Source organism: Molothrus aeneus, chromosome 20, assembly GCF_037042795.1.
Source record: "Molothrus aeneus isolate 106 chromosome 20, BPBGC_Maene_1.0, whole genome shotgun sequence".
NCBI classification, from domain to species: domain Eukaryota; kingdom Metazoa; phylum Chordata; class Aves; order Passeriformes; family Icteridae; genus Molothrus; species Molothrus aeneus.
The window spans coordinates 4552605-4570287 of NC_089665.1; the positions used below are offsets into that span (position 1 = coordinate 4552605).

Genomic DNA, 17683 nt, shown 5'->3' on the forward strand with positions numbered 1-17683 from the left:
TTAGGACAGGATCAAGCACCTTTGGACAAAGCTGATGCCATTTTTGGACTCCAGTGGGAAACTAAACAGCACACACTGTGCAGCATAGCAGGGAAAGGTGTGTCAGCCAAGATGGAACTTGTATCAGTGATGAGAATTAATTGCTGGAACACTTTGCCAAAGGATGTGGTAGAGTTTGCACTCAACACAGTTTTCAAATTATGAGAGGTCTTTCTCCCCCTAAAAATACATAAACACATGTAAATATATAAATATAAATATTATATATATATGTTGTAAAAAAAAAGACATATAAATATATATATATATCTATCATAGAGAGGGGGGTGTGTGATGTATTCAGCTCAAGGCACATCCATCCAGGAGAGCCCTGCCAGATGCTCAGACTGGTGAAACTGGTGACCACCAAACCCCAGCTGCCCATCCCTGACACAGCTCAGCACTGGATTTGCTGCTCTAAAGGCTCTCCACAAACCACCAGGACATGGGAACAGGGTCCTGGCAGCATCCCCTGGCAGCCCTGAGCTGCCTCAGCTGACAAACCTGCCTGTGGGAAGGGAATGTCCAGGGTGCAAAACTGGCATCCAAATTTTGGCTTGAGACTGGACACACACCAAGGCAAGCCAGAGGTGCCCCACTGGCCATGGGCTGCCATGGAGCAGGGAAAGGCTGGCTCAGAGAGCCCAGAAGGGGCCTGTGGCAGCACTGTGCCAAGGAAAAGCTGATTTATGTGCAACCAGCTGCAGTTAATGTTCACCCAGCAGCATTCTGTGGCAGCTAAACTTTAGACTTAGCTCAGAAAACACTGGCTGAGTGCACAATAAGATCCTGGCAGCCTCCTTCTCTCTCTCCTCAACCACAACAACATCTGCAGCAATGGATGGAGCCTGGGTCTACCTGGTGACAGGAGGATGTGGGTTTGTGGGGGAGAGGATCGTGGAGCTCCTGTCTCAACAAGACTACATCAAAGAAGTCAGAGTTTTTGATTCAGTAGCAAGAGAAGAAGTAGAAGAACTCAGCACAGGTAAGAAAAGGCCACCAACAACTATTTAGTGCCCATAACCCTCCCTTTCCTGGCAGCTGGGAGAACACTGGAGATGCCACAGTTACAGGCATGGGGCAGGAACCTGGACAGACAGACTGGGTGAGGAACAACTTCCAGCTCAGAAATTTTACAGCACAGCACCAAATCAAAGAAAAAAGACCCCTAGGGATGGATCAGCCAAGAGAAGCGTCCCAGTGAGGCTCTGAGTCCCCAGGCAGGGCTCAGTTGTGAGGAGCCATGTGCACACAGAGGCTGTGACATGGGAACTTGGCTGCTCAGCCAGTCTGACACAAAGGGGCTAAAACCAACCCCCTCCTGAGCTGCTCCAACCAGCCACTGCTTCTGAGGGAATAAACTGAAAATCCTGACAGCAACAGAACCAATCTCAGCACCTACTGCAGGCATTGTGAAATAAATGATGGAAATAATTGAGAGAAACCTATAGCAGCCTTAAAAAAAGAGAGGGTGAGTCTCAGTAAATACTCAGAGATACTGAATTAATTCATTTGATCCTGTCCTGAGTGCTGCCCTCATGCAGGGTTGAGCACAGTGAGATTTGTTGGGGAAAAGCATCCTGTTTTACTGGCTTCAGGAATACCCATGCAAAACAAGCCAAGGCAGCTCAGGGAGCTCTGCTCAGCTAATGCTGGGCTGGGTTCCCTGTCTCTGACTGCCCAAACCTTCAGCCTGCTTTGAGAGAGGCAAAAAATGCTGAGGGAGATCCTGTGGGGAGATATGGACAGAAAGGGGATGCACCCACAGCAAGTCAAGACTCCCAGGGAAATATCACTATCAGAAACCTCCCTGGCAGATGAACTCAGCAGACTGGTTTCCCCAGCTTTCAGGGAGCCAATTACCTTAAAAGCACCCATAATTGAAGAAAAAGCTGTTTAAACCTTAGGGAGGTGCCAAAATCCCTGCTCCAGGAGGGCTCTGTGGCCTGACACCCCAGCAAACCACAGGCAATGAGGCAGGAGCAGCCTGAGGGGCCATCCCAACCCCATCCTCTGCCCCACCACAGATGTTTGTTCTGTCCCCAGGCCACCCCATTTATCTCTGCCCCACCAGGCAGTGGGTACAGTCTGGCTCCTTGATTTCCCATCTAAACTTACAGGTAGAAGAGGTATTTCAGGATTACTGTCTCTCTCTCTTTTTTTTTTTTTTTTTTTAACAACAATCTTTACCATCTGCAAACCACATCCTTCCACTCCATACTGGTTTCTGCTTCAGGCTAAAGCAGCTCTCACACACTCCTTCCTCCTCCTCTGCTCCATCCAGCACTGCAGGGCACTGCCATTGCTCCTGGCTGCAAAGGGGGAATTGAATTTTGGGCAGTGGCCTTCCCATTGCTGCAAAAAGCTGATGGATTTGGCTCTTCCATCCTGTAATTTATCCTCCTGTTTTACCTGTCATTACAATTGTGCCTTTTCCAGCTGACAACAAGCAACAGCTCCTGAGCTGCCCTGGCTCAATTTAATTCCTTCATGAGGAGCAGCTGCCTCTTCCTTGCTAAACCCAAAAACTTCTCTTTGTTCCTATCAAATTTCACTTTTTTTCCCCCTCCCCCTCCAGACTCTGTTAATTCCATTCAGCTCATACTCAAATCCTCCAGCATGGTCCCTCCCAGTCTGATGTTATCTGCTGATTTAATGAACAAATCTGCCACATTCTTGATGAAAACAATCAAAAAGACTCAAATACAGCAATAAGCCTTGGAAAGCCCCAGGGCAGCCACCTACCACAGCTGGCAATTCCCTGGGAACTGTAATTCCACCAGCTTTGTGCTCTCCTTAATGGGGCTTATTTAGCCCATGTTTTACTGACTCCTTGTGAGAATGACGCTGAGTTTCCAAAGCCCTTCAAAAATCAAGATAGATGACATCAACCTGTTCCACAATATCCCTGCAGCCTGTTACCTTGTCATAAGAACAAAGGAGGTTTATCTGGCTTGATTTGTTCTTGACAAATCCATGTCAGCTGCCTCCATCCTGCCCATTATCCCACAGGTGCTCACACACACGTGTTCGAGTGCGTGCTCCTGAATTTCCTGGGGTTGAAACCAAAATGTTCTGTAATTTCCTGCCTCTTCTCTACCTCCCTTCTAAGCACAAGTGTTTCACTTGCTCTGCTGAACTTTCCCAGTGCCTTCAGACGTTCTCCCAAGTAGCTGATAACACATTAAAGGTGCAGTTCCACCCCTGACCTCTTTAGGAGCCCTGGGAAGAGCTCACCAGGCCTTGTCAATTTGGAAATTCCTCATGGTTGCTTTACACCTGGCTGCCTTAACACAGGTGATGTGAAAAAGGCTATTCAACACTTCAGCCTGATGGCTTCTAGGCTTTCTCAAACAACAGAGGAGCAGAAAAATTCCCCCCAAGAGCCTGCTGACACCCTGCTCTGCCTCTCAGCAGGAGCATCCCCCTCTGGTCCTCCAGCCAAGGGTTTTACCTCTGCTTCATGGACAGCTCCTTCCTTTCACCCTCTATTCTCACTGAATCACCTCTGTGTTTTACTACTAAATTAATATTCATCCTCAATGTTAATTAATTTAATATTAAAACTCCTCAGAGTGAGTCTACTGATTGTTGGCTCTGCTAATGAAGAAAGCAGCTGGACCCTTTGGTAAAATTCCTGTCTCCTCCTCAGAGAACACTCAGCCACTTCACCTGCTGGCTTGGATTCCATCCCTCCTTCTGGGCCATGAGGAATAATCCTCTGCCCACCTTGCCCTGTTGGATCCTCTCTGAGAGTTTCCAACCATAACAGCCCCAAAGACCCTTCCCTGAATTGTGGGATCCTCCAGGAATTCCAATCCAGCCCAGCGTGTGTGGGGCTCTGCCCAGGGCAGAGGAGACATCTCTGAGAGGAATAGAGGATTTGTCTTTACAAACAAGCTCTGGGTCTGCTGGTGGATAAAACCAGCACTGGGAGATAAAAGAAACAATGGGAAGGATTCCACTGATTGATGAGTGGAAAAAGATATTTGCTTTTACAAATAAACTTTAGGTTTGCTGATAAATGAAATTAGACATTGAAAGACAAAAGAAACAATGGGGAAGAGAAACCCCTAAATTCCATAAGAATTAAAAGGGAGGGTTATACATTAGAGGGAAATCTCTGGTACCAGGTGTTTTGGGAAGTCTGAACCTCCCAAGTACCTCAGCTAATGGGGAAAGAGAGAAGGGAAATGTGGCTGGGAAATGAGGATAAAAAGGAGGCTGCATCCTCCAAAAATTTGAGAGATCCCAGGGAAATGCCCCATGGCCTCTCCCTTTGTTCTAATAAAGCCAAAAAGGACTCCTCTGTCTCCTTTTTGGACATAAACCTCTAGTGTTTGTGGATTAATTTTCCTAACATCTCCTTCCCAAAGCAACCCCTGAGTGGCTTCTTGCAAATCCCTGAGGAGTACAGGCTACTTGTCCCAGCTTCTCCCTGGTCTATTCCCAACTACAGGAAAGGAAAAAGAGAAAAATCCTACTTAAATGTTACAACACTGTCTCAAAGCAAGAAAACAAATAGTAGATGCCAAGAGTAGCCAGGCAAGGAGCAGCTACTCTGAGGAAGGAGGAGGTGAAAGGGAACAGGGGGAAAAGTCTGAGTGGCTCTAAGGGAGGAATTTCCTATGAAACTTTTTAAACCTGCTGCATTATTTTCCTTAATCTCCAGTATTTGCAATTTAAACAAAGCTCTGCGGGATGTCTCTTGAAATCACCAGGTGTTGTTCCCACAAGCCCTAAAATTCTGTGTCTGAAGGGAAGAGTCCAGCACAGCTTCCCTGGGCCAGGAGTGTCCTGCTGCCCTCGGTGCAGGCTGGGGCTCTTCACTGACAGACACACAGACACACAGACACAGCCACTCTGCCCCACAGCTGATGCACAGCACTGTGTTACATCAAAACCAGATGCAAACCTGGCTTCTTGAAGTTCAAAAAAAAAATGAAATTTTGCCCTGGTGTGCTGGATTTAAATGGCACAGTCACTATCAGAGAGTGCTTTGCCTTGCCCTGCAGAGACGACGTGCCATGCTTTGCAGGAAGGTATAAATTTTTTTTAGTTTGCAGAAAGTACAAATGCTGATTTGATGTATATTTTTTAAAATAATTTTTGATTTATCATTTTTAAATTTATATATCACAATGAATGGATTAATTTAATTAAATTGATTATTTATCTAATTTATAATTAATTACTTGTTAGTTACTGATTAATTATTAATTATTTATATTTATTTAATTAAATTTTAATTAAAATTAACGAATTAATTTTTTATTTATAAATTTTTGGTAGTTTGCAGAAAGTACAAATGCTGATTTGATTTATAATTTTTTTATTTAAAAATTTTTGTTCAATTTGTAATTTTTATTTCTAAATTAAAATATATTTATTCAATTTAAAATTATGTATTAATTTAATTATTAATTAATAAAATATTTATGATTTATTAATTAATAATTATTTATTATTAGAATTGATTTATTTAATGAAAATTTAATTAAAAGAAATAGATTCTTTTTGATTATAGATTTTTTTGTACTTTGCAGTAAGTACAAATGCTGATTTGTACTCCCTTTCCCCCACTGCGTCTCTGCATTGTTTTTCTGCAGCTCCCACTCGTGTGACAGTGATGAGAGGGGACATCCGAGACCCCGACGCGCTCCTGGCTGCCATGAGGGGGGTGCACGTGGTGCTGCACACGGCTGCAGTGGTGGACTACAGGGGCACGGTGCCCTTCTGGGAGATGAGAGCTGTCAACGTCGGGGGTGAGCCCAGACAGGGCCCTGGGCACTGCCCTGTCCCCTCACGGGGCTCTGGGCACTGCCCTGTCACCTCACGGGGCCCTGGGCACAGCCCTGTCCCCTCATGGGGCCCTGGGCACAGCCCTGTCCTCTCACAGGGCTCTGGGCACTGCCCTGTCCGTCACCTCACGGGGCCCTGGGCACAGCCCTGTCACCTCACGGGGCCCTGGGCACAGCCCTGTCCCCTCACGGGGCCCTGGGCACAGCCCTGTCCCCTCATGGGGCTCTGGGCACAGCCCTGTCCCCTCACGGGGCTCTGGGCACTGCCCTGTCCGTCACCTCATGGGGCCCTGGGCACAGCCCTGTCCCCTCATGGGGCTCTGGGCACAGCCCTGTCCCCTCACGGGGCCCTGGGCACAGCCCTGTCCGTCACCTCATGGGGCCCTGGGCACTGCTCTGTCCCCTCATGGGGCCCTGGGCACAGCCCTGTCCCCTCACGGGGCTCTGGGCACAGCCCTGTCCCCTCACGGGGCCCTGGGCACAGCCCTGTCCGTCACCTCACGGGGCCCTGGGCACAGCCCTGTCCCCTCACGGGGCCCTGGGCACTGCCCTGTCCCCTCACGGGGCTCTGGGCACTGCCCTGTCCCCTCACGGGGCCCTGGGCACAGCCCTGCCCTCTCAAACACCTTCAGCCACATCCAGCCACATTTTCTGCTCCTTCTGCCTGAATCCCTCACACCCTGGGTGGGAAAAGATGCCCAGAACCTTTCCAGCAGGGAGGTTTCTTCCTTTGCCCCTCTGTCCTTGCTCAGGGCAAAGGTGCCCAGAACCTTTCCGGCAGGGAGGTTTCTCCTTTTGCCCCCCTGTCCTTCCTCCTCTCATCAAATCTGGGCTCGGTTTTGGCACAGCTCTCCTGGGCCAGGGCAGAACTTCCCCTGGTGGCACTGAGATGGGTCAGGACACACCTACAGTGGTCTGAAACTGTTTGGTGTGTGACAAGGACAGCAATTAAAACTAAACCCTGTTCTGGATAGCTCATAGCTTTCCCAAGGATTTTGCCTTGTCTATACCAGCACAAGGCTGTACCCGTTGAGCTGCACCCACCAGAAGGGAGTGATGCTGTTTTAATTAGCAGAGTGATGCTGTTTAATTAGTCAGAGTTCCCAGCTATCATGTACCAACAGGCCATGTGTAACTGAGAGCTCCACAGCCCTGTCCTCCTACCACCAAGAGCCAATTTCATGTTTGGTGCAAGATCTGCTTAGAGAAAGTTTGTTCATAAATCTGGGAAATAAGCACAGGCTATAAAAATAATGAAATCCCTGTTACAGCAGCAATTCCAGTGGTACCTCAGGCTGTTAGCTACTAAAATAGTCATTAACCAAAAGGAAGGAATTTTATTTTTTTAAAAATATATATACATCTCCAACTCAATTACTGCTTAGGGCTTTGACTATTTGCTGATACATTCAAGGGTAACATTTAAATTCCAGCCTTCTTTTCATTGCTGTACTTGTTTTCAAAACTCAATGCTTTTAAGAGCCTGTATTGTGCTCTCTGTGTTCTGAGAATATTCAGAGCCTGAGGGTTCATGCTGCTTTTTAGTGGCTTTGTGAGCTCTTCCCCCTCACTGTTGCTGTGAGCTCAGTGCTTCAGCTCAGGGAGGATTTACAGAGAGCACTGAACACGGGGCAAGTTCCCTCCTCAGCAAACCAAACCTCTTGCAGATGTTGGTGACATTCCCAGAAAACCACACATGCAAGGATTTTCCAGTGTGACTCTTTGAGGAGCATGGTCTGGGATGGTTTAAGAAGAGCCTGTCCTGCATTTCTGCCTCCCCTTGGATGGCTCCACGTGGAACTCCCCAAAATGGGGCTGCTGCCCTCACTAGGGCTCCTCAAAATCCTGAACTGAGAGATCAGCCTGAAGTTCTCTATTAAAATCATGGCAGATAATAAAAATGGTATTTGATACCTGCTGTAGACTCCATGGAAAAAAGCAGGGTCAGGAGAGGTCAAGTATATAATCCTCTAGCTGGCTCCTCTGTGCAACTCAGGCCACAGAAATCCATCCAATTACTGCTCTAAGCCCAACAATTTGTGGCTAAATTGGACCATTCCTTTTCAACAGACTTGTTGCCTCAAATTAAGGGTGCAAGTTAATGGGCTATCTATCATGGCTTTCAGCAAGCCATAACAATGCTGAGGAGTGGTGGTGTGGCTATGGTTAATTATCATTTCTGGCCAAAATTTACATCTTCTGCTTTGATTCCCTCCTCTGTTTCAACCACTGGCTGCTGAATCCTGTTAGAGCCTTGTTGACTGAATTGAAGAGTTCTCTTCTACAAGAATTATTTTTTCCATCTAGTCACTTAAAGACTTTTTAATCTGCTTTTTGTTAAGCTGAATGGATTTTAACTCAGCTGTTTCCAGTGATGTTTCTCACCAGGGGTTCTCAGTTAACTTTACATATTGTGATAGGCTCATGGAGAAGCACATTGATTCTTTTCCACTGGGATTTCAGATGGATTCATGTGCTTGGAAATTATCCTGAACTCAGGATTTCCTTGGTAATTTCAGATTATGCCCTTAAGAGCAAAAAGAAGCCCTCCCACACAAGATCTGCAGACAGGCTCAGGGCAGAGCCTGCTTAGCCAGGCACAAATAGTGTGGAGGTTTCTGGAAGCCAACCCTACAAACTTCCTTTCAGATCTGCCTTACCAGGTCTGAAGGCTCAGTCCTTGTCATTGAGGCTCTCACAGGATCAACTTGGATCAAAATCACAATGAATGCAAAAAACCACCCCTGAAAGAGTCACAAATCATTCAAACCCACCAAAATACTCCAAAACAACCACACTAAACCACACACACTGACCAAATAATTCAGCCAGAACAACCTTCCTTAAAGCAAACCATGTTTTGGATTTGTCTGGATTTCACATGGACTTATAAACTGCCCTCATTATTTTATTTAAAGTTCTGCAGCTATCAGGAGTCTGATGGAGTGATTTCACCCTGTAGCACCCTGCAGCTCTTCTACAGAGCAACACATGCAACTAAAACACTGATGCTTTGCCAGAAGGCTGCAGCTCACCAACAACCTGCCCCCAAATGAAAAAATATGGGGTTTTGCTCTGCCAAGCCCTCAGCTTCCCTTTGTCAGCAGCTCTAAAACCCAACTTAAGTCAGTTGCCAACGGCCATGGAGGATCAGGCATATCAGAGCTGTGGATGTGACTGCTACTCATGTTATAAACTATGTTATAAACTACTCATGTTATCAACCATCCCCTTCTGAGAAAATGCAGCCCTCACCTGGGGCTTTACATCTTTTCAGTTATAAAAAAAGGTGGGTTAGCTCCAGGTTGGAAAAATGCTGGGAATCTGTTTGGATTTGCACAACAAGAATCAAGACAAGGTGGTTGAATGTTTGTCCTTCCCATCTTGCCTCACAGGAACTGAAAATGTGGTAAGGGCCTGCTGTGCCCTGAGCATCCCATACCTGCTGTACACCAGCTCCATCGCTGCCGTGGGACCCAACACCTCCTGTGAGCCCCTGCTCAGGTGAGCCTCAGCAAACCTTCTCCTTTTACTTTACTTTGTCCAGTCAAACAGCAATGCAACTGCAGCCAGGTGGAGATTTGAGCTACTGAGGAGAAGATTTGTGTTCCCCTTCCTGTTTGTTCCTCCTCTCCTTCTTGAAAACCTTTCCTTGCTGCTCTGCCCATTTAGGAACTGTGGCTCTTCCCAGCCTAAGCCTGGCCAGTGATACCCCAAGGTGAGAGCTGTGTGGCCCAGCTGCACTGCCAGGCTGTCCCTGGATCTACAGCCCTGCTCCTCTGAGCCCTAAAATAATTTTCAGATAAGGTTTCACATGCTCAAAGTTTGGGATATGGCCAAATTACATCCTGCTGTTGGGTCAGAGGTTTTGCTCTCCCTCACAATGAGTCAGCCCAAAGGGCAGGTGGTGCCTCACTGCCACCACCACACTGCCCCTTCTCCTCCCAACTCCACAGGGAACTGCTGGCAAGCCTGTGCCCATCTCCTGTTATCAAATGTGGGCAAATCTCATGTAGCATTATCCCAGAAAAAGTAATTGCCCATGAAGTCTTAGGGGAGAGAGGCACTGTGTGAACCTGCAGGATTCAGGTGTAGTCACTTCCTTCTGTTACCTGCTTCTGACCTGAAAATTGTACCCTTCTATCCCTCAAAATCCTTCTTCCTGGAACATGCTCATGGGGGCTACCTCCTGGGCTTCAGGGAATTTTATGCTCAACCCTTCTCCTCTATTTGGGCTCCCATGAGATTGACCCACAGACCCAGAAGCAGCAGCAGAGCTTTAGAAAAGCCTCTGTGGCAAAAGTGGGATTTGGATCAATGCAAAGACAGTGGTTAAAATAACAATTTTGAGGGGTTTTTTTGCTCTGATCTCCAGAAGTGACTTTGACAATCAGCTGACATCCCTGCTCAGGGCTCAGCATCAGGATTTGGGAATAATTTTGTATTCCTGGGGCAACAGCACCTGCACCTTGAGAGCAAGGCTGATATTTCTGAAGAAATATCTTAAAAAACTTCAGGGGCTGAAGTTTTAGGTTAAATTTGAGGGCAGTCTGATGTGCATTGGAAGGCTCCTTGCTGATTTCAAGCCTGGTTGTAGCCACACAAACTGGTCAGCCCCTGGAAATTTGTGTGCCAGGGGAGCTGGCTCCAAGTCAAGTGGTGTCTCCACAGGCAACCAGGCTGGGCACAGCTGCCTTCAGTCATTTGGTTCCAGAAATTTGAGCCCAGCTAGAAAAGACAACTTAAAATTGCCTACAAGCCAAAATTTCATGCTCACAAGTAAGTTAAGGCATAAGCCCCTTGTTTTGAAAAGTGTCTAAGCACTCAAATCTGTAGAATAAATGTCTGGTTTATGAAAAAATCCATGAGAGCAACTCAATCCACTTGGGACCACAAGCACTGGGGACTGTGTCACTGCAAAGCTATGGAATTTGGTCACTAGCAAATACAAATAATTCCTAAGAATTCATGTAGATACAGGCACATACTTGTCAGTATTTTAGTCCTGTGAGTTAAGAGAAAGATGTGAACAGATGTCTTGAAAAAATCAGCCCCAGATCTTGCCTGATCACAGTCCTTTGGCTTGTAAAGCAGGCACCAACAGGGGCAAGAAAACCCACCCAGGCTGATGCTCATGGAGCTGTGAACAGCCTTCCCCACCACAAACACAAACAAAGCCACACCTGGAGCCTTTCACTCATTTTGCAGAACACAAAATGAGTGTTCTGTTCAGATTCTCCCATTATCCTGAGAGGAAGCCCTAGAGAGGGGTCTTCATTCTCCAATTATTTTGATTTTAAATGAAAGGAATTAGATAATGAGAAGTATCAGCCTCCCAGTGAAAACTTACCCCACCTGCCTCAGGGGGGGCCCAGGGAGGATTGGGAGCAGCATAACATGGCTCTGCTCTGCAGACTGAAGGCATAGGTGATGCCTCTCTCCTTCCTCCTCTTCCCATCTCCCCACCCCATCTGTTCTGCCCTCTCCCTCACAGTCCAGGATCCTGCCTTTTCCTTTTCCTCTGTCTCCCTTCTCCATCACTGCACTGTAGAATTTATTTTCCTCCCTTTTACGTGCAGGGAATTGGCACAGACAAAGCAGGAGGAGTCTCTAGCCGGGGTGATGGGCTCAGGGATAATGCTCACACCTCAGCATCCAACAATAATAGAAAATGCCTCTGTCAGTCTCAATCCCTGGGAGACAGGCACTGCTGAGATACCTTCTGACAATGCTGCTCCACTCTGATTAGCGTTCACTTATCTGGGATCGTTTTGAAAAGCAAGAGCATTATGCTGAGCTCTTTGTTACTACCAAGCTTCAGAGGGGTGGGGGAAGGCACACACAGCAGAGCCCAGGAACAGCAGGCAGGTTTGTCCCTTTGTGAGGCTGCTGCTTTTCAAAAGCTTTGCAGGGCAAAAAAACAGGAAAAAAACCCCAACCCAAAACCTAAAAAAATTGATTAAAAAAAAAAGAGAAAGCAATTAAAACTAGAACTTCTAGATAACCCCCCACTAATTGTCTTGGGCCTCTCCTGGGCTTGCAACAAACCTTGCACAATCAATCTTTTGTCTTGCTTGTTTTTTGGTTTGTCTCTTGTTCATGCCCTGTAAACACAGGGAGGGGAGGAGGGTTTTGTGATAGAAGCCCAGGGTGTGTGAGGAGTTTGCATTTCTGATGCTCCTAATTTATTTCTGTTGCTGTAGTGCAAGGAGAGCCTGATCTCAGCTGGGATATCTGACACACAACATGCCAGACTGCTGAACAGGCAGGGGCCAGGCAGCAGCACCAGCCACGTTTTACACAGGGAGATCTGAGCACAGAAAAGAGAAAACAACTTGCCAAGGTCAAAGAGGGAGCCTGAGTCAGAGCTGACTCTCCCAAGGCCCAGTGTTTGACAAAAACACCTCTGCTGCAGATTTGCAGGGTGAAGTCCTCACAGGCCACTGAACAGGAGATGTATCTGAGCCCATCTGCCACAGGAGGGTGAGGATTCCTCTTTGCCCTGTGTGGGGTACCCCATGCCTGGCAGGTCCTGGTTTGCCAGGGTGGATTTCTCTTGAACAGCAAAATATAGAGAAAATTAATTTAAAAATGGGAATAAAGTCTCCAGCAGCACATGGAGGGAGGGAGAGCTCATCTCTGCTACTCAGGGGAGCAAGTGGATGCTCCTTCCCCATGCTGCAAGCCAGGTTTCTTCACTCCAGAGCCCTCTGGAGATGTTTAATCAAATCCCATGATGGCCTCAGGCTGATCTAAAACCACAGGGACGTGATGCTGACACCCTTTGGGGAATAGAGCTGCTTTCTGCTTTCTCCTTGGAATTATTCCAGGCCCTGTGAGGCCAGTTGCATGTGAGATCCCACATGAGGTTTGCCCCTTGGCAGCTGTAAGGAGCAGGTTGTCTTCCAGCCACAGCCCAGGGTTCCCTGCTTGTCCTTGGCCATGGGTTCTTTGCTTCTCCTTCCCCTCAAGGGTAATTTGTGAGGGGAGATGAAGGAGCAACCCCAGCCCAACCCTGCTGATTGCAAGGCTTCCAGGAGATCTCCAGCAGCTCCACCACATCCCCAGCAAATGCCTCCCAACTTTAATCAACTCTGTGAGAAAATTAAGTAGCAGTTTCTCCTTTTAGTTTATGGCTCATGAGAGGCTTTTCTCTGCCCTTGATGAAAAAATGAAGTAGAATTGCTCTCATTTTCCTGCCCTCCATCTTCTTGTGCTCTTTTTACCTTGCTCCGAGTTGCTTAAAAATGTCACTCTGCTGCCTTCTAATTTGCCTGATGGAATGTTATTTCAATCTTGCTATTAGACAAACCTAAATCCAGCTCTGAGAAAGCACTGCCCCATGCAAACCTGCCTGTGAACACCCTGAAGCACCTGGTGTTCCTTGGGGCTTTATTCCTCCTAAAGTGCAGTGAGGAGCTGAGATTCCCATTGCTGCCAGGCAGCAGAAACTCCTGGGAGCAGGGAATGCAGAGCAAACCAGCCTGGGACAGATGTCCCTGAGCCCTGTGCTCTGCCCCATTGCCACTGTCACATTTTCTGAAAAATCCCTTCACCAGGATTTCTTCTCCTGGGAAGCTGAGAAGCCTCAGAGAAAAATGAAAACAACAATTATCTGATTTGTGTCTCCTGTGTTTTGCTGCTTTGGAATGTACATTGAGATTGTTTATACAAAACAGAGGTTCAGGTGATTGTTTCATTGGTTTCATGTGAATTGTTTTAACTAATGACCAATCACAGCCAGCTGTGTCGAGGCTCTGGTGAGAGTGAAGAGTTTTTCATTATTATCTTTTAGCCTTCTGTCAGTATTCTTTATTCTTTAGAATAGTTGTAGTATAGTATAGTATAGTATAGTATAGTATAAGATAAGATAAGATAAGATAAGATAAGATAAGATAACAATAAATTAGCCTTCTAAGAACATGGAGTCAGATTCATCATCCCTCCCCACAACAGGGGACCCTGAAAATCCCACACCCCATGGTCACTCCCTGTCTCCCACAATCTGTTCCAGAGGAAATGAGGACACTCAGTACACTGGGGAAGTGGAGCTGCCCTATGGGAAGACAAAAGCCATGGCAGAAAAAATTGTGCTTGAAGCCAACGGAGCAAAGGTACAAAATCCAGTGGTAGCAGCCCTGGAATTACAGCACAGGACCGGAGGAAGAGGGAGATGGAGAAACCCCACAGCTCCTGGCTAAGTGTGTATCCAACCTCTGCCTGGATTTGATGCATAAACCACGTTGTCCTAAGCCTCCCAAAGCCTGATATTCCCACATCAGCAGGAAGCTGCCAGACTCTCCCAGGATCACAGGGTTCTTCCCTTTGAGCCTCTGCTTCAGCTCCAGCAGGAGTGTGACTTTGGAAAGGGCTGTGCTAAATTAGGGCTGAAGGAACCAGGTTCAACTAGTTCATACTGAAAAAAAAAGTGTAATTTTCAGGCTTTCCAGAGTGACTTAAGAACTAAAAATATTGGTGTACCCAGGGCTAGCCCCCGTTCAGTGTTTTAGGCTTGCAGCACATATGAGTTCTTCTAGACAATTAAGGAGAATGTAAAAATGACATTTGTGCTCTAAACCACTGCCTGGAGCATCTCTGCCCTAGTCCCAGTTTGAGGCCAGCCAGCTGGGCTGGCTTGCTGTGGTACCTGGTTTTGGTTGTTGCAAATCCTCTTTTATACACCAAACTGCAGAAGAATTCATGCCACCAGCACTCTCCAGCCTCTCAAGGAGCACCACATGGGTGCAGGTCTGCAGTGAAAAAAAAAAAAAAAATCAAACTGGGCACCTCCTTGTGTTTTTAGGGACCCAAAACAGGTGCCAAGCAGGCAGAGCAGCTCTGCAAATGTTGACTCCTCTAGGCCAGAACTCCCAGGGTTTGGATTTATCCAGGAAACCCAGTGTCACTGTGGGAGATCCCATCTCTGGATCCACCCAGACTGGATCCATCCCCTGACATCCCTCCCTGATTTTGCAGCTGAGCAATGGCGGCACACTCAGAACCTGTGTCCTCCGTGCCAACACTGTGTATGGGGAGAAGGCAGGGTTCCTGCAGGAGCTGTACTCGCTTGCCAGAGCCAGGAGGGGTGTTCTGAACTACCTGGAGCCTGAGGACACCGAGAGGAATCACACCTACGTGGGTGAGTGAAGGGCTGAGCTCCTTGCATGGGTGCTACCAGCTTTAGTCACAGGGAATTGTACACGTCAGCTTAGCCATAATCTCCCCAGACTGAGAGATCAGCATGGTGAATGAGCACAAATGGGTTTGGAGCCACAAAAAATAGACTGGCTAAAGGATTTTAAAAGTGTCTTATTACTATTTTCCTGGGAAGAGTTTTCTTTATGCCCTTTGAGAAGTGTTTCAGGGATATATGGGGGGGGGGCAGAGAGAAATTCTGGCTGTGTTTTTAAAATGTTTTTGCTAGGAAAAGACACTTCTTCATTAGAAAAAAAATTAAACTACCACTATTTATCAAGTTCTTTACAGAAAAGGCTGCACTACATGACCAGTTTTAGCAAGCAAAGAAATTACTCACAAAACCTATAGGAAGAATTTGTTTTGGTGCCTTTCAGGGGGGTGTAATTCACCATTAGATCATGCAGGCATTCAGTGATTTCTGTGCACCACACTTATATGTCTTTTTCCAAAAGTGCAGATTTTGAAAATGCTGTTAGAGAAGAATCAGGCCCAGGTAAATCAAGTGACTCCTTCAAAGGCTCACAGTAGAGGCAGGGATAAAACCCTGGAGCACTGCCTCCTATTCATCCTGCTCTCACTACAAAACACTGCCTTTTGCTTCACGTGAACCAGGATCACAAGGCACATTAATTGTCCAGCTCAAAGGGGACACCAAAGGTTTAAAGGATCTTGGAGGCCTGGATTAACTACTCAGTCTCTCTGCAGCACAGCTGAGCACACATGAATGCCTCCCTGCTTCCCAGCACTGAAGCTGGCACATCCAATGCACTCATTCTATGGTGAACAGGGAAACTGAGCTCCTCCTGAATGGCTGTTCCTCTCCCTCTGTTATTTCTGCAGGGAATGTGGCATGGATGCATGTCCTTGCAGCAAGGCACCTGCAGCTGAAGGCAGAGCTGCTGGCAGGACAGGTGTATTACTGCTATGATGACACCCCAAGCAGGAAGGGTTTCCTGGTCAGGCACCAGCTGCTCTCCAGTGCAGACCCCTCGCTGAGGCTGGGCTCTCACATCCCCTACTGGAAGATGTGGTTGATGATACAACTGCACAGGATCATCAGGGTCATCCTGTCCCCTTTCTGGAGGCCACAGCCTTTCCTCAACGTGCCCCTGCTGAACACCATAGTCACCACCTTCTCCTTTGAGACAGACAAGGCCTCCAGGCATTTTGGGTACAGGCCCCTGTTCACGTGGCAGGAGAGCAGGCTCAGGACTGCACAGTGGCTGAAAGCAGCTGCAGGGAGCCTGGCACCCCCCCAGCTGCAGGAAAAGAAAAACTGAACAGCACTTTTGGGGTAAGGAGGTAGCTTATCACAGCAGCAGGTTTCATCTGAATTCACAGAATCACTGGGTTGGGAGAGACCTTCAAGATCATCGAGCCCAACCCAGCCCCAACACCTCAACTAAACCCTGGCACCCAGTGCCACATCCAGTTATTTTTTTTGACATATCCAGGGGTGGTGATTCCCCCACCTCCCCAGGCAGACCCTTCCAGAACTTTATCACTCTTTCTGTGAAAAACTTTTTCCTAATATCCAACCTATATTTCCCTTGGTGCAGGGAAGGGAGCTTCACAACCTGCACAGATCTTTGGCAAACACAGAAATCCTGGTACAGAAACAGAGAGGGAGAAAACTCACAGGCTGCAAGCTGTGATAGCCTTGCCATGCCAAAATCTCAGCTATTTTGTGTCCCATGGGCATTTGAAACCTTCCTTGCACACACACAGGACTTGCTGGCCTCCCTCATTGCCATGGTGCCACCGTGGTGAGGGACTTGTGGGAACAAGAGAGAACAAGCTCAGCTGGGAGATGGTGCCCAGAAAACTCCTTTGTGGTAAAATCAGTGAACCAGTTTTGTTCCACAGCCTGGGAGCCATTGGCTTGGATATTTGGTGGGGTGGCTGTACCTGGCTCAGACACTGAAGGGCTCTTCAGTGATAGTTTTGGGGAGGACAAGTAAAACCCAGCAGGTTCTTGCTCTGATTTAGGGTTTAATATAATGAAAAAAAAAATTCCCTTTTCCACAACTGCCCTTTGCAAGATGCTTCCTGTTACTCTTTACCTGTGGAATACTGAATATCTATTTTGAAATATTATCCCTCTAAAAGAAAAACCTCTGATCTTTGGTCCTAACAAGGCATAGACTGATTTACCTTTAATTGTATGGATGGAGAAGTGATGTCTACAAGCTTAAAGGTGGGATCCGTGTATTTTGTAACTCCAAATCTCTTACTACAGAGCTCTCCAATGGCAAAACAAAGCAGATTAAAGCCCATGTTCAGCTGCTGTGCTGGCAGAAAGCAAGTGAAGTGAAGGCCTTAGGGGCTGCATTTATGCTAAATAACGTTTGAACTCCAGGAGGAAGAGGTCATTTCAACTCCTTGCATGGCACTGGAACTGCACAGCCCATCTGGGAGCAGCATTTCACAGATGATATTTTCCTCACACAGATGGGGTGGGCACTTCCAGGAGATTCACAGCAAAACTGTGGTTTCTATCAGTTTATCAGCTTCTCTATTTTTAAGACTTGCAGAGAGGCTGGTTAATCTACATTATGCACAACTGAGATGTCAGTTTTCACTTGAGCTCGGAGGAATGGGATATTTTTACAATACTGGCTCAAATTGAAAATAAACACTGTTAA

At 47.0% G+C, this 17683-nt stretch overlaps 1 protein-coding gene across 1 annotated transcript; it reads left to right on the forward strand.

Moving 5' to 3' along the window:
• Positions 1–876: 876 nt before the first annotated feature.
• On the forward strand, positions 877–16318 carry LOC136565269 (3 beta-hydroxysteroid dehydrogenase type 7-like). The gene is made up of 6 exons (XM_066563773.1): positions 877–1024; positions 5649–5804; positions 9236–9344; positions 13855–13954; positions 14817–14979; positions 15879–16318. The coding sequence occupies exons 1-6, from the start codon at positions 877–879 to the stop codon at positions 16316–16318; spliced, it is 1116 nt and encodes a 371-aa protein (XP_066419870.1).
• The last annotated feature ends 1365 nt before the right edge of the window (positions 16319–17683 follow it).